We start from the raw sequence: 21,278 nt of genomic DNA on the forward strand, positions 1-21,278 counted from the left end.
CACTTTTTACTAGGTTGTCTCATTCTAGTGATATAATACATAAAGGCGCGCTAAAATTTTGGCGTCTCAATAACAAGAGACGAAGTATCTGCCAAAACTAAATTCTACTCTCGTATCAAGCAGAGATAAATCTTACTAAGGAATAGAATTTTCTTGTAAATAATTCGAGAATGGGTATTGATTTGAAGGCTGGTGGCCGTATTAAGAAGACTCAGTCTAAGAAGTCTCATTCAACAAATCCTTATCGTGCATTATTAGTTAAATTATATAGATTCTTGGCACGCCGTACAGATTCTGCATTTAACTCAACAGTATTGCGACGTTTAATGATGGCCAGGAGATTTCAGGCACCAATTTCTGTATCTCGTCTACTATCTTTGATGCATGGCAAAGAGGGGAAGATTGCAGTTGTAGTAGGCACAGTTACCGATGATGTTAGAGTACTAAAGTTACCTAAAATGTCAGTCTGTGCTCTGAGATTTACTGAAAATGCAAGAAGACACATTGAAAAGTATGGTGGTGAGTGCCTGACTTTTGACCAGTTAGTTTTACGTGCTCCAACAGGATCAAATGTAATTCTACTACGTGGTTCTACAAAGGCAAGAAAGCAAGAAAAGTTCTTTGGAAGAGCTCCAGGCCTACCTAAAAGCACGAGTAGACCACGTGTACACTCTAAAGGTCGTAAGTTTGAGAAAGCTAGAGGTAGAAGAGCATCTAGAGCATACAAAGCTTAAATTTAAATTAGTTTATGGATACTATCAAGGATAATATGAAGTACCTAGGAGTTTTACAATACTTTTATAACTCCAATTAGTCGAGTTCCTTTGTATAAATAAGACTCTTTATTTAAATAATCTATAACTAACACATAAGTACACTTGATTTAATAATAAATACTAGTATCTGTTTACTTCTAGAATTACATTTACATGCTAGAGTTGTGTACAATTTTATCTGGACTCTTTACCCTAATTATAAGTCTTTGAAGGCTTAAGGTATATCTAATTACTAACTATATATATATATATATATATATGGAGTCTCCTATTAAAAACCATTATTTCAACGTTCCTTTATATCAAGCTCTTGAGGTCAATTGGGTTATGGCGTGGACATCCTGCCTTAATACTTTGTCTAAATTCTCTAATAGCGACTGTTGATTATCTAAAGTCTCTAAAATGGTTTCTAAATCAATTGATTCATATAGGCTATTATTAGAGGCTTGATTATCATCTTGTAATGTATCTTCAATACACTTTATATCTGTGTTAATCTGATTCATAATGCTTTGCCATACTCCTAACCTCATTTGATTTTCTTGAATCCTATGTAATGTTTGATTCAATTGATTATCTAAGTGATGATTAATCTGAGCTAAATTATGTTTCTCACCATACTCCTCCAACATACATGAAATATGAACTAATTGATGAATTATATGTTGATGTCTCTTCTTACATTCTTCAATACGTATCAAAGTCTTATTATTTAACATTTCTAAAAGTTTTAAATTTTCTTCTTTGACTGCCTTCATGTCGTTAAGCAAATTTTCTAACTCATTTCTTTGTTGTTGTTCACGCATGACTAGTTCACCAAATCCTTTGAGAGGTAGTGTATAGCATTTATTAGGATCTGGATTTCGTTCTTTAGTTATATTTAACTCTTTAATAATTTGTTCATCATTCATATTATAATAGATGTAATTATCAACTTCCTGTTGCTTCTCAGTTGCTTTACTATCTAGTTGATAAGTTAGGGCTATCATATTTGGGTTCATTAGGCTTGTACCATCCTGAAGAGATATTTTACGTTTCTCAAAACGCTCTAATTCTTGTCTCTGTTGCACAGGAAGAGTATTCAAGGAAGGTATCTGATTAATATTACTATTATTTATGTTTGTTTGAGACCCTAGAGATGAGGTTCCCAAAGGTGATACAGTTGTGTCCCCAATGCCCAATCCCTGAGTTATCCCTGTATTTATATTTAAATTTCCACTGTTTCCAAACAAACCACTTGATCCGGTACCTATATTATTAAAAAGTGACATTATATAAGCACTATTTCAAAAGCTGAGATCTTCCATTGAGCATCACCTTAGAAATTTACCAGTATGCAAATACCGCCTAAATTTAAAGATGTATATAAACTTATTTAGCGCTAGAAACAACCAAGGAAATAAAGGTGTAATTTTAAAATCTATACTAAAATTTCACTCTTTAAAGCTGGAAATTTTAATATTTACACATAATCTATAAGATTCAATACAAGTTCATCTCAATAATAGTAGGGAAGATTTGTAGTTGAGTGGTTTAAATATTTCTATGTTGGATTCTATAGAGAACTATAAGGATTACTTCCCAAGTTTTGTAAAAGAAAATTATGAACAGGAAACTACACTACATTTAGATAGGTTGATCTATCTCATAGAGAACTATAAATCACTACTTGAAGGTTATGGGAAATTAGCAGAGCTAATTCGCTTAGCTAGCAAATTTATAGAGTTATCATATAGGGACTATATCAGCAGATTCATTAGAGTGCAAATAATCAAAGGGCTATGGATCATATTCTCTGACGAAAATGTTATTCTTGGGATCAGGCTTCGTATATCAGGTATTTTAGTTTCACATATTCGTAATTATAAGAAACTATATTCTAGAAACTGGTGGGAGAATCCTTATATAATTAAAACTGAGAACCCGGATTTTTTTCTAAGTTGTGAAAATGACACTCTTATGAGGAATGTAATTGACTGTGAAGTGATTTGTGAAATGATTGAAAGCGAATATACATGTTACCTGGAGACTGCAAGTATGAGTTCATCAAAAAGACGCGATAAAATATCATCAGTTATTAAGATTCTAGCTGCTTATAGATCTTTTATATCAATGGAAACTTTAGAAAATTTATTAAATAAGTGGTTATCTCTTGATACAAAACATACTTCATTCTTTATATATTCAAGAATTTTTTTGGCCTCTTGTTCACCACAATTTGCCTATAAACTTGTCACTTCTCAGAGGCTATTTAAAATATGGGGTCTTGTTAATAGGCAAATAGTAGGGACTTGGGATTCAGTTATGGTAGCTCTTTTATCAAGAGCAGTTAAATATTCTTGGTACAAAAGAGATGATAATGAAGCACTTTATAGAATGACAGATATTATTCTTGACAAACTTGAATATCTTTTTCAGGTATTATATCACCATATAGGAGTACCAATACTTCATAGTGCATTTGGAGGATCAAAAGATGGTACTACGCTAAGTAACTCCTTTTCAGCAAGCTCTGGAAGCACATCTCTAGTACTTCCACAGCCTAGAGTCCCACAACTTGTTGGTGAAACATTACCTAGTGAGATATATGGTCCACTAACAGCCAAACCAATTAATATATATAATGGGTTTGCTATAATATTTGTTTATTCTCTAAATTCTCTATATTTAGAAGAAATTTTTAATGAAAAAGTTACAAATAATAGGAAGAGTGAAGATTTCAATGAAACTTTATCTTCAGAAATATGTAAAAGTGCATACCCAAACCCATCTATGTTGAAAATAATGAAATGTATAGAGATTATATTGCAAATATTACAACCTCTAAATCATGCTTCATCTTTTAGCAACTGTTCTCATAATACATCAACATTTATACAGGCATTCACATATCAGTACTGTAAGCGAATTTACAGAGAAAGATATGCAATTTTAAACAATGAATTTCCAAGTTATAGTCCAAATCTGATTTATATATCAAAAAGACATGGATTATTATGTAGATTTGATGATGAATTTGTCTTCTCAATTATTTTTCCAATTATAGAACAAGGAGTATTCAGTAAAGATCTTCTAGCTTTAGGACGCTTTGAAGATGCTGTTAAAAGATGGATATATATTCTACCAGACATAATACTTCCATATATAGTAAATATAAGGATACTTCCAGCTTTAGAGACAACTAGTGAAGTTCATCAATTGAGTACTGCTTTGAGAATCCTGACAACCATATCACCATTGTTAGTTCAATTTATGCCACAAATTATCCCAAGATTGTTAGAACTTACACTACAGGGTATTGATGTTTCAGATCCATTTAAGACGAATCATTCTTTAACATTTTATTCTCATTTGTTTAATAATTTGCAAAATATTAAAATAAACTTAGACAAATTTGATAGTCAAATAGCTTCTGAAGATCTTTATGAAGTTCTAATGAAAATAATGAACAAGGATGGGTGTGATACTGGAGTTAATAGCATATATTATCAATTGAAGGTTTTATATGCACTATATAATTATCCAGTACATCTTGTGGAATATGCTGGAACTTCTATGTTTGATAAGGGGATTAAGGAGATTCCACCATCAATAATTTCAAAAGTTTTAGATGATGGGAAGTCTAAATTATCAATATTCAGTGAAGATAACAAGGAGATTTATGGAGAACGAAAGGAAAACTTTCAATTCTTGACTAATGTTCTGTCATCTGAGTTATTATATGATAAGATAAAAGCTAGATTATCGGTTATTCATTATATTTATAATTACTGGATATACTCATTTGTTGATAAAGTACTTGAGTTACTTAGAAATGTAGCCAAACCTACAAAGAATGGTGGATTCATGTCTTCTGTAGATATGGGTGTAACGTACTCTCTTAGACTTGTTCTTTCTTCGCTATTTATTCAATGCAATTTAGTTGGCTATGAATATGTAATTAAGGAATGTTATATGACAATTATGGATTGGATCTGCCAAAATTATATCCCAGAAAATTCTAAACATGTCTCTAAACTACTTACCTGTATGGGTGCTTGCAATCCAAAAATTGCACTAGAAATTTGTTTACCAAAACTAGCTAACAAAATAACTTATAGCTATCAGCAAAAATCAATGGATAAACATATAAGTTCCAATGCTATAACCTATAATTTACCAGATGAATTTAAAGGAACATTTCCTATCTTAAATATCCCAAAAGTAGATATTGAAGATGAATCCTATATAATCTATTATCTTTATTTGATATCAAACCTTATACGCTATTGCCAAGATATTCTTTTTGAGAATACTGATAGTTTACATATTATTATATCTTTATTAAGCAATCTGTTATTGGAGTCTAAGACAAAGATCTTTAGGATGGCTCTAAAACTTCAACAAAGACTTATAGAATCTCTCTTACATATTCAAGTAATAGAACGTTCTATTTATGATAGAGCGTTGATCTCAGATAATAAAGATATAGCTATAACTTTGCTTCTTTGGGGGTTTCCATTTTTTATTCAGGAAAACATTATTTCCAATTTCATTTCACGATTATCACTTGTAAGCGACTCAATATACCAGGATAATGAATATTATGTTTGTAAACCAATATGGTATATACCTTCTCATTCAGCAGTAAATATTGTAGAGCAATTAATTGTATTAAACATGAAGATAGTATTAAGGTGTTTAAACTACTTTAAAATAATTGATTCTAATTTTGAGAACTTGATTACTACTACTTCTAGTTTCAGTTCTTGTTGGTTTTTTATTAATGATGATATGACTATACAAAGTATTAAGAATTTAACAATGTTAAATATTCTTCAAAGATGTTTTGCAACAATAAGAACAATACATAAAGCTCTTTCTCCTTTATTCCCAAATGTAAATCAAGACTCTAGTTCCAAATCTACATTACATATTCCACTTGTTGCTCCAATTGAAATTATAGAGAGATATTCACCACTAATATGTTCCTTTTATGAAGATTGTATAAAAACTATTCTTCATATCTTTTCTATTTATACAGGCGTACATTTCGGATCATTGAATAATTTTGATAATGAATACAATTCATTACATATTGACGATTCAAACTCGAATAAAGCTGGAATCAAATCAGTCACAAAGAATTTAGATAGTGAATATACCTTAATGGCTCCGAAACTGCAATTAGGTGGTACAGATGAGATAACATTTAGAAAGAAAATTGTTAAGACCATTAGTCAATGTTTAAATCATTATTATTCCTCACTTACTAGTTTATCAATATCAACACTATACAATACTAAATTTTTGGAGACTACAATGTCTTGGATATCATTTACAAATGGAATTTCTAAGAATTCATACCTAATGTATATACCAAGATTGTATTGGTTAAAACATATTCAATATAGCTGGAATAAGCGAATAAATTATAGTAGACATATTTATCAATTTCATGGATATCGTAAGGACTGTATTTATATACTGGCATTATTAAGTTTAGGTTATTATCATGTAGTAAGGAAATCTGCTCAACTTTCCTTAAGAGAGTGTTTAAATTCTCATATTAATTCAAGATATCCAGTGGTGGAATTTATTTTATATGAAACTTTTGCTTCAATTTTAATCTACAAAATTATGAAAGCAGATGGAGATCATATAAATCAGATTGGAAATTCTCCAAATGATTCAAGAGATATTATTAATTGTAATTTTATATTATCTACTCTCAATAAAGCAGATATTGAAGATTATCTTTGTAACCACTTAAAGGGATTTGCTTATTCTATTGATGAAACTACAGTACAAAGATGGATATGGGGGAAATTTCATCTTCTTTATCACTTTGTAAGTCTTTGTGCACTCTCATCAACTTTGACTTTAACCAAGGATACTGATCAATTACAAATGATTAGCTGTTATAGGCATGTATTAGCAAATCGGGAGTTTCAAAGTATTATAAATAACATAGAAGAACCAAATAGAGATGATAGATTCCGTCTTATTAAATTGGATCTTAGATTACAACGATTGTGCAATCATTTTCAGTTGAAGATTCCATCAATTACTTTAAACTATGATATTTATCCATATAGTTCAGACATATCAGAAGGAAATTTACCTAATTTTTATCAATTAGAACTTGATAATATAATTAACAGAATTTTGGATATTCTAATATATATTGTATCAAATTCGACTCAGATTACTGGAAAATTACGCCTAGTTATAATTTGGTCACTTTTTATTAATGGCTTGATTAATCAACTTTTGAACAAAAATAGTGAGGTTAGATACCACTTGATAAGTGACGACACTATTTTGAAGTATTGGGATTTTCTTTGGAAATGTATTAAGGATGAGAGACAAGATGTTCCTATTCAAGTTTTAGCATCTCATAGTATCGCCTTTTTAATTCAAAGTATATTGTTTGAACAATCACTATTGAATAGAATAGCTGGATCAATTGATGATATTCAACCTGAAACAATACAAAATATTATTGATAATATGGTTAATGTAAACCATTCAAATAAAGAATCAAAGCAGAACTTGGGTCATATTTCATCCAATATAGGAATTCTAACTTATATGAATGATTTTGTTACTAATTATGTATCTATAAATATTCCCTTTCCTTTTCATAGAATGTATTTTTCCAAAGACAATTTATCAATAATAAACGTAATGTTCTTCCAGTCAATTTTGATATTATTATATATTAGAAACTATTGTAAAGATAGTAATTCAGACAATATATCTAGTCAATGTACAGAGAGTATTTTAAAAGTTTTGAAGGAATACACATCAACTAATTTGAGAGTAGAAGTAGAAAAGCACTTTACAGCATTAGAGATTATTGCTTCAATATTTTCCATATCAACATTAAACAATGAGATGGATGAATTTATTTTTAAGTACTTTTCACCAGGTATTAAACCTATTCTTGCAACGGAATTTCAGCAAGTCGATCCAAATTTTGTGTTTGATTTCATGGATTGTGTTAAAATATGTCTTACTCCCTACAGTTGCCTGAGTATGAAGAAGTACTTTAATAAGGAATTTCAGTACATTCCAGATCGTTTCTTATCCTTAAATATTCTTATTTCATTTTTGTGTAATCCTTATAGAAGTATCTCAATTGATGATAATGAAGTAGACACATACTCTATAGATATTGATGTCTTATCAACATTTGATCTTACCAAGTACTTAAGAACTTATCAGAGTGGACTACGTGAGATAACAATGAATCAAAGTAGCTCTGATAATCTAATAAATTCACCTTGCTTTATTAAATTATATAAAAGTGGTTTCGAATTACTCAAGTTAACTTTTTCAAAACCACATAACTTTAGACAAGTGCGTGAAGAAGTCTCAAATCTACTCCATTCAATGATCATTGCATGTAACTTTATATCTGGAACCAATGAAAATTTAAGGAGTATATGTAGAGAATTTATTGATAAGAGTATTTTACCTCTTATTAATAATGTTATACAGTTGAATCCTGAAGAACTGGAAAATATTCCATCCTACACTGAAATTTTTCTCTATTATTGTATATTGAGGGAATTATACTTGAAGCCCACAGATATTTTGAGATTTGGACATCCCATTGATATTAATATATTAATGAATTTTATCGCATCATTACAAACATTCCAAATTGACAATGATAGTATAAATTTGTCATATAATGCGGTACTACGATTATTGTTATTTCACCTAACATATGAGTTTAATACAAGTGAAGGCTACAAAAAGCTTCAAGCATTGATAGATACAAATATAAAGTGGCGAACACATCATTCATTGAGATTGAGAATCTTCTGCATAAGGGTGTTTACAATCATTGCGGAATATTATGCTGTTTATATAGCAAATACCCAGCTACAGTTGAAAATATTCAATAACATAATTTTTGGTCTTTTCGATCAACAATCAGAGGTAAGACAACTTGCAAAGCAAGCTTTGAGTATTTTGTTCAGAAGTATCCCAAAAGAAAATTATAAGTTATATATCAGAGTATTTATAAATTGGGTAAGTAATCCAGCTTCCGAAATTCAGGACATAATTACATTACCAGCTGATTTACTTTGTAATGGTAATGGGTTAAATGAAAATCTACTTTTTTCTTCGGGTATTCTGGGACTTATATCATTAATCTTAAGTCAACCTTATACTGTACCTTCTTGGCTTCCTGAAGTAATAACATTTGTAGCTTCAAATGCAAATAAAAAAGCTCCTGGTCTTATTAAGAGGCAAATAGAAGCTTGTATCCAAGAATTTTTCAAAACTCATCAAGATGGTTGGGATTTCATCCATAAACATAAGTTTAGTTCACATCAGCTTGAGATTCTTGATATTTATAAAGGTAGACCTTCTTATTTTGCATGATGCTTTTTTATATTGTTATTGCTATAAAATTTTTAAAAAGTATATCTTAAACATTTAATATTTATTTAAGTAAATTCACTTTCAATATACATTATTGAGAAGTTTCAATAGCCTTCTTCATCCTTTTTGATATAATTTTGGCAACTTTTTTGTTTCTAACATTCATTTCACTAGTACTTTTTCTTTGAATGAAATTATCTATTGTTGTCTGACGAGAGGTAGGAGTTTTTTTAGCCTCATTTTTTTCAATTACTTTGTCCAAGATATTGTACACTTTTTCTTTTGGTATTGTTGTATATCGATACATTATATCAGCAACTTTCTCTTTCTCAATATCTCCAAATATAAACGGCTCCATCGATTTATCTACTGTTGGATTTCTAATTGCGTTTATTACTGCATCACTAGGAAAGTCACTTGGAAAAGACCATTGATATCTGTAGTTTGAATGCACTCTTTTAAATTCTTGTTGAACTATATTATCTGTTTGCAAGTTTATTCCATCGTCAGAATCATAACGATTTGCTAAATTTGTTGACCACTGTTTCAATTTTTCCATGTCGCTCAGATTTGGATAAGCTTTTAGTATTTCCAATGCATTGACTGGACCAACTCCAGAAACTCCAACTGTGTAATCACATCCTAGCAGAAGTGCAAGTATACACATTTGGTCGTGATTTTTTATCCCTAAAAAGTTTTCAATATCTACCTTGTCATATTTTTCTACTGTTGTACCACAAAAAAAATTCCTATATACACACTTTGCACCAAATAATATACAATCAGAGTCATCAGATAATACACCATCGCATAGACCTAACTGTGTTAGCGTTGATGCTTGTGCTTCTGCTTCACCAGGAGAATCAATCCATGGTATTCCAAATGCTTGTAATAACATGCGTACCTGAAATTGAATTTCTTTCGTTATTTCTGCATTTGTATACCTCCTTTGTACTTGAAACTTAGACATTATCTTGTCATGTTCTTCTTCCAGTATTGAGATTATGTCATCATCTGCTAATAAGTTGTGGTAATTGTCCAATTCTTCACTGGTATATTTAGGATTATAGGACAAGCTATCTTTATTTTGAGAATTTTCTAATTTATTATCTAATTTCTGCTTTGTTTCGTCTTTAGTTTTTTCTTCTAATGCTTCTGTAATTTCCCCATGTATAGTAGAATCATATACATTATCTACTTTAATATTTTTTATTTCAAAGTTCTCTTCAAGACTAGTTGTGATCTCTGGCAGTGTCTCAGTCTCTAGTAAAATTTTATTATTTTGAATTTTCTCTAATTCAATATTATTACAAGCTTTATTAGATTCAAGTGTTTCAACTATTATTTCTTTTGTTCCTTGGTGTACTTGTAGCGAATCAGACTGACAAATTTCTTCATTCTTCTTTGAATAAAGCTCAGTATCTATACTATTGATAAATTCTAGTGATATTTTGGATTCAGGCTCATCTATTAATTTAGAAGTATCATATTTATTTTTAAGGAGTCTTTTGTCATCAGTTTCATTCTTTATCTTTAAATTTGATATACTTTCCCATTCTGTATCACTCCACTCATCGTCACTCTTATCATTCTTTGAAATTTCATTGTTTGATCCTAAAACTTTGCAATTTACTGTACTACCTAATTCAAATAAACTATCCACATCTTCAGCTAACAATTTAATTCTTTCTTCACAATCATGCTCATCCACACTTTGTGTAATCTTTGGTATAGACTTTTTATAATTCTTTTGATCTAAAATTAATAAATCCTCCAATTCATGAATTGATGATTTAAGTGGTTCGGCCTTTTCATATTTATTACTAAAGAAGTGAACCTTTTTTTGTTTAGTTTTTCTCTTATCCATGTAAACATGATCTTGTATCCAATTGGAATGACTATAATTTTGTAATCTATTAGTAAAATTTTTTTCAGAATATTTAAGGTCACTATCAAATTTGTGTATTGAAGACAAATATATATTATTCTGTGCAGCTGTAACTTCTGATTCCTGAACTGAATTGCTATAAGGTAGAACATTTACAACATTTGTACTATCTAATGTATTTATTTCATTCATTATACTTAATTCTTCATTAGGATTAAATTCTTTGGCCATTCTTCGTTTCACACTTTCAATTTCTTTATTAATCTTCAAATATCTTAAATAGCACTCCATTTGTACATTGCTAAATAGTGACATATTATCTCTAGCATTAACAGCATTTGCTCGTGATGCTGATAACCATGAATCCCTTAATTGTATTAAAATTTCGTATTGAACCTTTGTATCTAAAGATTTAAATACATCTGGATCTATTTCTGCATTTAATGGCAATTCCATTAATCTTTTTCCATCTATTCTATCATCTCTTTCTTCGAGAATTTTTAAATCATCAGCACTAAGAAATATATTTGAAGATGAACTTGATAAATCTGAAAGTTTTTTAGTTGCTACTGCATGTGGCATTGCAAATATATTTGAATCAAAGTTAGGTATCTCATCAAGTCTACGACGTTCACTTAATAACCCTTTTATGTGTGATACCATATCTTGGTTATGTAAGTTTCCTTCCTCTGAGTAATCTTTATTTTCATTATCATCTTCTGAAGAGCTACTAAATAGTGAATCGGTTTCTTTATTAATCTTATATTGTACATTTAAACTTTCCTTAGTTTTAGTTGATGATTTCTTTTCTTTTTCAGTGTCTGAGATAGTATCTAAATCATCTAATCTAGCACTTTTAGAACTTTTAAAATTAGAATTCAATTTGGACTTCCCAGACTTTACTGCCTGTACCTTTAGTGCGCTGAGTAGTAGCTTGTGAGCTGTTTTTTTAAAATCTGTTTCAGTCTTCTCTTTTTGAGCTCTCCTTTGTTCAAGAGTTCTTTTCTTAATTTCAGGTGGAATACCATCAAAGATCACGACAGGATATATTCCATAATAAAGGAGCTTACAAAGTCTTTTAAAAAATCCAAGTAAATGAGCTCCTAAAGGTGTATTCCCTTCATTATCTCTTAAGCCAGTCAAAAACTGCTTCAACCATATACTTGCATCAACAGCCAAAATTTGGCCCTCTAAAGACTCAGGATCAACCCTGTAGCCAGAAGGTGCAACAATATCCCATAGTCCTTTGACACCCATATTTTGACTCTAGTTCTAAAATTACCTAGGGATGAACTCTTTTAAGAAAATAGTTTATGGTACTAGAGCCTAAAGGGCGGTAACTTTATGACATTTACAAGTGTCTGTAACGTGTTGCATGCATGCAATATTGTATTTATTAGAATTACATAAAGAAAAATTTAGAATTAAAATAGAAGAAATATCTCAAAATCAAATATGTGTAACTATTTCTAAAGCTTAATTGTTTCATGATTGTTTTTTTCTTTTTGGCGGTATTGTACTGCAGAATACTGGCTAATATAAATGTATGTTACCTACAATGGACTACTAATACCCGAAATAAATTGTATAATTTCTCTTAAGAATTTTTTTAGATAAATAAATTGGTAATATTATCATAATAATATTATAAAGACCTTGTAATGTCTATTTGCACTATATGAATTTCATAACCCCGCAGATACTTAGTAAATATTCAGAACATGACAGCCCAAGATGAAATAAGACTTTCAATAGCATCAAAAGCCAGCATATTTGACGGGAAAATTAGTCATATGGAAGGCAGTGATGTGAAAAGTAATGAAAAGTTACACAATATACTAAAATCAAACTACTTACCCCAAATACAAATTGCTCTAGACAAGTTATATACTAAATATGGAGAACCCCGTCTAAATGAAATACTCAAAATAGCAAATATGATTGGCTATGTAGAAAATCCAGTACCTTATTTACAGATAATAGGAATGCCGGGAAGTGGTAAATTTTCTATTATTAGAGATTTTTTGTTATATTCTAATTTTCCTTTTGGGATCATTAATGGATGCTATTCAAAATGGCTCTCAAATTCAAAAGATACTTTCAATAAAATTTCAGCTGATAATATATTTTTATCACCAATTCAGCAGTTAAGAAAAATGCTTGAAAAAAATGGAATGAAATCTTTGAAAAGGCGAAGACAAACAAAGACCGAAGGCTTAAGTGATAATGAAGATATTGAATTAGGAACAACACATAAATTAATTGAATTTATAAATCAGCTTAGATTATTGAAACGAGAATATACTGAATATATTTATAATAATGAAGACTCAACTACTAGAAAATCGATATTTTTAATTGTAAAAGATGTATCTACAATTGCTAAAAATCGTCCTGATATTTTGGTAGCTCTATTATCTTTGCATGAACATTTATGGGATGTACTTTGGCTATCAAAATTAAATAGTAGAATAAGAGACGATGTAAAAGTAAATGTATCAGTAATTTTTATTGATAATATTGGCATACCAGATGATTTACTATGCAATCACCCTCAACCACCAATTATTTGGTTTCAATCATATAGTGATATTCAATGTTATAAAATTTTAACTAATGCATTTAATAATAGTTATATTTTAGAGGATTTATTTGATTGTGTATATTTAGAAAGTGACAGAACTCAAACAAAAGGGGTTGTTTATAATATTGTAACCCAATCACTAAAAGATTCTTATAGCTCAGATACTCTAGAAATTATTATGGATGACTCAAATGAAAGTTATCGTATTTATTTACCTCTTATTAAAAAAAAAAGTGAATTTATTGTAGATTACATACCAAAGGATATTTTATATGTAATTTGGACAGAATTTGTAGCCGAAATACTCACTGCTTTATACCCATATATACGCTCGAATTTTAAAGAACTTCTTTTCATAATACAAATAATGTGGCCAGTTGCATTATATCCCTTATGTATTGGAGAAGTTAATATATCAAGAAGTGTCCTTGATGGTGACTCAACAACTTTACATGATACAATACAAGCACTTATTTTAAGATTAAGACGACATTTTAGTATCATGATAAGAAATATTGGTACACATTATATTTCAGATTTATTTCAATCTGATTTAATTTTATTAAAGAATTCAAGAAAAATTTTGTTATATGGTTCATTAATAGACTCTTCACATACTGATTTACCTTATTTTGCTAAGATATTATTAGTTGCAGCATATATTGCTTCTCTAGTACCTAGAAGCAATGACAAAAAGTTATTTTTAAGTTTAATAACACTAAAGTTGAATAGTTCAAAGAAAAGGAAAAAGTCTTTGTATTTAAATAAAAAAGATAATAATAAATTATCAAATGATGGATCATTCTCATTAAATAGGTGGTTGGGTATTGCAGATTGCATTTCTTTGCATATATCAGGTAAAGAAGGGATTGAACAATCTGTTTCAATACTAGAACAAGTTAATAATATTGTTAGACTTGGGTTAGTATTACCATTAAATAGTAAATGGAGTCAGATAGTAAGAAGTAGAGGCGAAAAATTTGGAACTTTAGAACAAATATGCCCACTTTCTATGCTTTCGGTAAGTTATACAATAAGAACCTTTTTTTTATATGAAAAATATTAACTTTTGAGATCATTTACAGATAGGAGATAATATGGCAATAACAATGGCGTCTATGAGAAATATAACAAAAACTCCTACAATTAAATTACCATCTATAGAAACTCCAATAAATATAGATGATCCAAGAAGTATGTATTCTTTGCAAGCCCCAAAATCAATGATAGAAACATGTGCAATAGATATAGGACTTTTGTTGAACGAGATCATCCCAAAATAACTTTTGTAATAAAAATATTTTGACTTCTTTATAATAACTGGATAAGATCAATATTTTAAAAAGCTAACTACTTTTGTTCTTTAATTTTACTATTAACAAGTTAATAATATTCAAATTAAAGTATCCAATATTGAAAAAACTACTTTTGAAACATTAATCTTAAGTATAAAAGATATTCTATAACAATTTGGTATTAATTATACATGGAGTTATAATTAAACTTAGGTTATCACAAATAAATTGTCCTCTATTGATCTAATAACAAAATGAAAAATTAATTATAGCAAACTAATTGTATTAACACTAATAAATATAAAAAAAAAATTAAATATTGAATTATAAACAATTACTTTAAAAATTCAATATGAAAGTGACGTTAATATACCTTTAATATCATTAATATTCTTAATTAATATTTCTTAACAATTATAAATTTTAAATATAAATAAAATAAAGATTATTTAAATAAAAGATTACTTAATGAAGTTCATATATAATTAAAAGAAAAAAATTCTAATTTCTTAGCCTTCAAATTTTTACTCTTAAATAAATTTCCCTTATTCAAGTTTTAATATTTTAATTCCATTTTCTAATATCTCCAAAAATTAGATCTAAAGATTTTAACTATAACTTTTTTATTTTATTCTGAATATATAGATATAAAAACTTTTTCCATGTATATCTAATATTTATTTAAATATAGGAGTGATTTATTATATATTCTGATATTTAATACATGAGTTAAATCTTAAAGACTCTTCAGTTTAAAGTTAAATAGATATAATTTCAATCATTTTGTATTTATGTTATTATTTTTATCAGCTAAAAATTCCTATTATTAAATAGTATCAAAGGATTTTAATTTCAATATGAGTTTTAAATTATATAATTCAATTTAATACAATTATATTTTATTACTAGATATTAGATATATTTGTAGTTAACAGTATATAATAAAATGAAATATTTCCCAAGAAAAATTAAACAAAAAGATAAACTAAATTTTTTAAAATGACTAAAGTTAGAGTCATTACCTAAATATTTCATCAAATTTGGATTATGAGATAGTATTTCTAGTTCCTTTTCTTCTAATTAATCTTGCATGAATACACAATATTAAATACTTTTTGTATAATAAAAGTAATATATCTTTTTAGTGTAGTAATTAAAATATATTTAACTTTAAGAGTCATTAGATTAATAATTTATTACTATTCTATCTGAATATTCTAAATACATAATTTATGAATTTAAATAAACCTAAATTCTTATTTAACAAATTTGAAATCAACATTTTACTTGGAATTATAAAATTAATTTGAAAAATATTAATTTCAAATTTGTTAAATACACAATAAATTCTATTCTGCAAATTATTCTTATACAAATTGTTAAAATAATAGGTTTTTAATATAGTTTAAATAGTTTTTCAAACATATATATTATTAGTAAAATAAAACTATAATGAAAATATTAATATTGCAGAATTATTATTTAGTTTCAAAATAATATCCAGGTAATTAGCAAAACACCAAAAAAAAACTTGATATTGAATTACAACCAAATGGAAATAATATATGTAGTATAATATTTAATTGAAATAGTCTGTCTACTTGAATTAGATAAGGTAAATAAATAAAATTATTCACTATTTATAAAAATTATAAACCAGAGTAGATACCATGTAAACCAAAATAAATAAACAATATTCCTCCAGATATTGAAATAATCATTGGTGGTATATTACTAAGATATTTCCCACTATAACAAGCAAGACCAGTACATATTATATGACCTAATATAGATCCTAAAGATATAATAAATGGATCATTTGATGCAGATAATGTTATTGTTGTAATTTGTGATCTATCACCCCATTCAGCTATAGTAGTTAGCCAGAAGGCTTTTAAAAAGATCCTATTTATTTTATACTTGAATAGTTTAGATTTTGATAAAATATCCAAAAATCTGTAATTACTTCGATCTTCACAAAATACTTTATTTTTATATAATTCAATATCATTGTTAGTATCAGTATCTTTCACATTGCCCAACTCATCCTCGTTTCTTAATTCCATCTCCACTTGTTGAAATCCCTTATTGGTAGTATCTCCACTAGTAAAAATGCCATCATATATATTTATTATTCCAATTACAACAAGAAGAAAGGATGATATATAGTGAGTATACTTAGGAGTAAACATACTTGGGATTATAACACCGACTACACATGCCAATAATGTCATAGATATTAAGGCTATAATACTTCCAGAAAATACCAGAACAGCAGGATTACTCATTGATAAAACTGCAGAAATAAAAAAAGTCTTGTCTCCAAGCTCAGAAAAAAGTATAGAGCTTAGGGAAATCCAAAATGATGATAAGGCCCTTGACATTTCGCTTTATAAATTTAAAAAAAAATCTTCTAAGAATTATGTATATTTTTATTAATAATAAAATAAATTTAAAAGGCCAATTAATAAAGTATACTAACTACTTGACTAATTCCATACTATTAGTAAAAAAATATTTCTAAAGTAATTAGTAGAAAAAGACCACAGTTATAATACTACTTTAACCAGACAGCTTTAAATAACGGCGCCGTTTTTTGGTGGTACCGAGTCTAAAAAAAGTAATTCAAGAGTTTGATATATTACAACTTTTTTTAAATAGTAGTGGAAATACTGACAATATTGATTTTATTTATTAGGTAAGATATATTAGAATTATAAGTTAATAGATATATTAGCTGTATGGATATATAAAAAATTTTAAATCTGTATTATTGGAATTACTGATAAAGGTAATTTGATAATGGTATATAAATGTATTTCACCTAAAAATATGTTACCAGGTAGTATTTTATCAAGTAAATCTGATGTAGAGATTGATGATCCAATATTTCAAATACTCCCTTTGGAACAAGTTCAAAAATTACTTTGTACTGATAATACGAATATAGCAACAAAAATTCGCTGTCTATTCTTTGGCCGTTATTATAGTAATGATGAGGCTGTAGATATTATTATAAAATCTTTAGATTTCTCAAATAGTATACTATTTAGACATGAAGCTGCTTATGTTCTTGGACAAATTGGTAGAAATAAAGCAGTTTCAAAATTGACCGAATTACTTAGTGATATAAATGAATCTCCTATTGTGCGTCATGAGGCAGGTGAAGCATTAGCAGCAATTGGTGATAATTCAAGTATTGAAGTAGTTGAGAAATTCTTGAATGATCCATCTAATGTAGTTGCTGAGACTTGTTATTTAGCATTACATTCTTTAAAAAATAAGCAGAACAAGTTACTTAAAGATAATAGTAAATTGGAGTCAGATATATCTGTATCATCTGAGAATAATTTATTTAATACAGTAGATCCAACATTACCTATATCAATAAAAGAAAAAAGTAAAATTGATATATTTTCTAAAATGCTATTGGATATATCAATTCCCTTAGAACAACGCTATGGTGCATTATTTACTTTAAGAAATATTTTGGCTAATTTAACTAATGTAAATATTAAATGTATTAAGGAAAATAATATAAATAATAATAAGGAATTGATAAATTTGATTACTAATAGTATTTGTTCAGCTATGGAGATGGATAATTCTTCAGCTATATTTAGACATGAATGTGCATTTGTTTTGGGCCAATTACAGATATTAAGTAGTGCCGATAGTTTAGCACGCACAATAATGAATGAAAATGAAGAGTCAATTGTAAGACATGAAGCTGCTCTTGCATTAGGTTCAGTTGGTTCAAATGATCCTAGACATTGCGATACATCAAAATATAAAGATAGTAAGGAAGAAGTATCTAGGATTAGAAAATTAGCAATTGAGACATTATCTAAATATCTGAATGATAATGATATTATTGTTGTTGAATCATGTATAGTAGGATTACAAACAATAAAAGATGAAACAGGATCATTAGATGTTATACTTAATTAAAACATTAATGTATTTTGGAATTAATATATTTGAAAATAACCAGATATTTAAATTTATATATGAAGACTAAATCATTTTAATTTTATAATTGGTTTTTATTTAGATAAACAGATATTGAATTATCTTTATATATTTGTTTTATTTTTTTTTTTTTCTATTTGATAAAAAAAGTACTTTGATTTTATAATTCATTACTAAGAGATTGTATAAATGAAATCTTAGTAAGACAATTATTAGATCTTGTAATGATCAGTGATGATATATACCTAATAACGCTTGGCTCCTGATACAAGTTTGTGATGAGCTAAAAGATTATAAGAGTATCTGAGACATTAGAGTTAATAACAGTAATATGTTTATAAACTTTTTTATTGCCTAAAACGATGTTTATTTAATTAATATTATATTAATAAACTATGGCCCTAGGCAAAAATTGATTTAAGAAATATCCTATTATCTTCCATGCATATTAGAGATGAAGTAATCTCTTTATTTGAGAATATATCTCTTCAATGATAACGTGCCCATAATAATAGGACAATTATCCCTTCTATAACTTAATAGTTTATATTCTTGGGATTTTGAAATATATTTTATTATTAAATAGAGAAAAATTAAGTTCTTTTTTTTCTATTTCAAATTATTATTACATTTGAAGATGTATAATAGAATTATTCTTCAGTGTCATGTATATAAATAAATATAGATTGTTTAAATATTTATATATATAGTTAATGTCTTATAAAATGGATATAAATATCTTCTTTTTATAAATAATAAAAATGTCATTTCTAAGATATACACATTTGTGCAAAAACTTAGTCTATCAAAATGTCACCCATAATTGCTTGATAAACTTCTTTAGCTAATGTGGATACTTCTTTATCTCTTGTTCTCCAGTACCCAATACTATAATCAACAATTTCTTTAGCATTCTGATAAATCCATATATTTGGATCAAGTCCAAATTCAGTAAATATTGGGATTTGTATATCTGGGAGTACTTTGCGAAGTCGTAATAAAAGACGTTTTTCATCATAATCTGAGGCAGATCTTAGCTTCCTAAGTTGGATTTCAAAATCTTCACTTGTGTATGCATCTAGTAAACGTTCTAAAATCATTTTTGTTCTCTCAAGATCAAAATAAGGGAAATTATTTTTTTTATTATATTGGATTTGTTCATTTTTATATAAATCCTTGTTTAAGTTATATACTTCCTTCGGATTATTAATAAAAGTAGGATATTCAAAACTATCTACTGTTGTATTCTGTGATAATTGTTGTCTATTTTCGGTAAATGTTTCTTGTTTCAAAACTCTATTCACAATTTTTTTTGAGTTATCTTTATTCTTTTTTGATTCCTTTAGTAATTTTATTAGTCCTTGTTTTGCAGCTAGTTTTGCAAAACTACTAGCATATTCATTAATACAGATATACCTATAATCATCCTTTGCCTGCTCAAATAAACCAAGCATAAAATAACTTTCAGCTCGTCTATAACGAGCTTTTTCATCATGTTGATCTATCTTTAATACCTGATTACAAGAATCTATACATTCATTGTATTTACCCAATTTAAGTGCTGTTAGAGCCTGATTCTTTAAAAATTTAATATGTAATTCTGTCCTTTTTATTTCATCTTCTTCATTTATTCCTTCTATCCAGCATAGCAATTGTACACCTTGTGTATATCTTGTTAATGCCATATTAAAATCTCCTTTTTCAAATGCTATTGCCCCTTCCTTTCTAATAACTTCTCCAAAATCTAAATGGCTTTTAATCTCATTTTGTTGAAGTTTTCTTCTTTCATTTTTATTATTTCCTGGTATCCACTCATCTCGATGCATAATTTCTCCACCTCTTAATCGTTTACTTAGTTCTTCCTCAGGAATACTACTCCAATCTATTTCTTTTGAGAGTTTTACTCCTTTTGAATTTTCGATTAATTTCTCCCAGTCTTCTTCTATTTTCTCAATATATTTTGGGTTAATTTGATACTCATTATCAATTTTCTGTAGTGTCTCACTGATTTTATCTTTTAAATCATTCAGATTAGAGTTTTTATTTTGCTTAGATACTTCACAATCTAGTATATTTCTTAGGCTACGTTGAGTTATAAATAAATGACCAATTTTCTTATATAAGTCTCCAATATTACTATCACACAGTTTTACAATAAGCTTATCTATTTCATCTTTACATTTTATGTATTCACATCTCAAAATAGAAGCTTGTTCTGTTATTAAGTGCTCATTTTCTTTTCTTATTGCTGCTTTAGACTCTGGTTTCTGTAGTAGATTACTCCAAAATTCACTATCTTGCATTATTCAATAACTGGAAATGATTTAAAATTCTATAAAGTTAAATTTTAAATTCGACTATTAAAAACTAATCAAAGTAAC

The 21,278-nt window shown here is 27.9% G+C and overlaps 8 protein-coding genes across 8 annotated transcripts; 4 read left to right on the forward strand and 4 right to left on the reverse strand.

Annotated features, from left to right (window-relative positions):
• Nucleotides 1-170: 170 nt before the first annotated feature.
• Nucleotides 171-734, forward strand: cand_010500 (60s ribosomal protein L18; the record flags this gene model as incomplete). The annotated part of the gene is made up of 1 exon (XM_067211289.1): nucleotides 171-734. The coding sequence occupies one exon, from the start codon at nucleotides 171-173 to the stop codon at nucleotides 732-734; it is 564 nt and encodes a 187-aa protein (XP_067068138.1).
• A 344-nt stretch (nucleotides 735-1,078) lies between these two features.
• cand_010490 (uncharacterized protein) lies at nucleotides 1,079-2,047 on the reverse strand (the record flags this gene model as incomplete). Its single annotated transcript, XM_067211288.1, has 1 exon — nucleotides 1,079-2,047. One exon carries the CDS (start codon nucleotides 2,045-2,047, stop codon nucleotides 1,079-1,081), a length of 969 nt encoding a protein of 322 aa, XP_067068137.1.
• Nucleotides 2,048-2,321: 274 nt separating this feature from the next.
• On the forward strand, nucleotides 2,322-9,158 carry cand_010480 (uncharacterized protein; the record flags this gene model as incomplete). Its single annotated transcript, XM_067211287.1, has 1 exon — nucleotides 2,322-9,158. The coding sequence occupies one exon, from the start codon at nucleotides 2,322-2,324 to the stop codon at nucleotides 9,156-9,158; it is 6,837 nt and encodes a 2,278-aa protein (XP_067068136.1).
• A 91-nt stretch (nucleotides 9,159-9,249) lies between these two features.
• On the reverse strand, nucleotides 9,250-12,303 carry cand_010470 (DNA-repair protein UVH3; the record flags this gene model as incomplete). The annotated part of the gene is made up of 1 exon (XM_067211286.1): nucleotides 9,250-12,303. The coding sequence occupies one exon, from the start codon at nucleotides 12,301-12,303 to the stop codon at nucleotides 9,250-9,252; it is 3,054 nt and encodes a 1,017-aa protein (XP_067068135.1).
• A 464-nt stretch (nucleotides 12,304-12,767) lies between these two features.
• On the forward strand, nucleotides 12,768-14,913 carry cand_010460 (uncharacterized protein; the record flags this gene model as incomplete). Its single annotated transcript, XM_067211285.1, has 2 exons — nucleotides 12,768-14,651; nucleotides 14,716-14,913. The coding sequence occupies 2 exons, from the start codon at nucleotides 12,768-12,770 to the stop codon at nucleotides 14,911-14,913; spliced, it is 2,082 nt and encodes a 693-aa protein (XP_067068134.1).
• Nucleotides 14,914-16,574: 1,661 nt separating this feature from the next.
• Nucleotides 16,575-17,309, reverse strand: cand_010450 (uncharacterized protein; the record flags this gene model as incomplete). The annotated part of the gene is made up of 1 exon (XM_067211284.1): nucleotides 16,575-17,309. One exon carries the CDS (start codon nucleotides 17,307-17,309, stop codon nucleotides 16,575-16,577), a length of 735 nt encoding a protein of 244 aa, XP_067068133.1.
• Nucleotides 17,310-17,727: 418 nt separating this feature from the next.
• Nucleotides 17,728-18,876, forward strand: cand_010440 (PBS lyase HEAT-like repeat family protein; the record flags this gene model as incomplete). Its single annotated transcript, XM_067211283.1, has 1 exon — nucleotides 17,728-18,876. The coding sequence occupies one exon, from the start codon at nucleotides 17,728-17,730 to the stop codon at nucleotides 18,874-18,876; it is 1,149 nt and encodes a 382-aa protein (XP_067068132.1).
• Nucleotides 18,877-19,694: 818 nt separating this feature from the next.
• On the reverse strand, nucleotides 19,695-21,200 carry cand_010430 (TPR repeat-containing protein; the record flags this gene model as incomplete). The annotated part of the gene is made up of 1 exon (XM_067211282.1): nucleotides 19,695-21,200. One exon carries the CDS (start codon nucleotides 21,198-21,200, stop codon nucleotides 19,695-19,697), a length of 1,506 nt encoding a protein of 501 aa, XP_067068131.1.
• Nucleotides 21,201-21,278: the final 78 nt, after the last annotated feature.

The sequence above is a fragment of the Cryptosporidium andersoni genome (genome assembly GCF_001865355.1).
Source record: "Cryptosporidium andersoni isolate 30847 chromosome Unknown contig_28, whole genome shotgun sequence".
Taxonomy (NCBI): Eukaryota; Apicomplexa; class Conoidasida; order Eucoccidiorida; family Cryptosporidiidae; genus Cryptosporidium; species Cryptosporidium andersoni.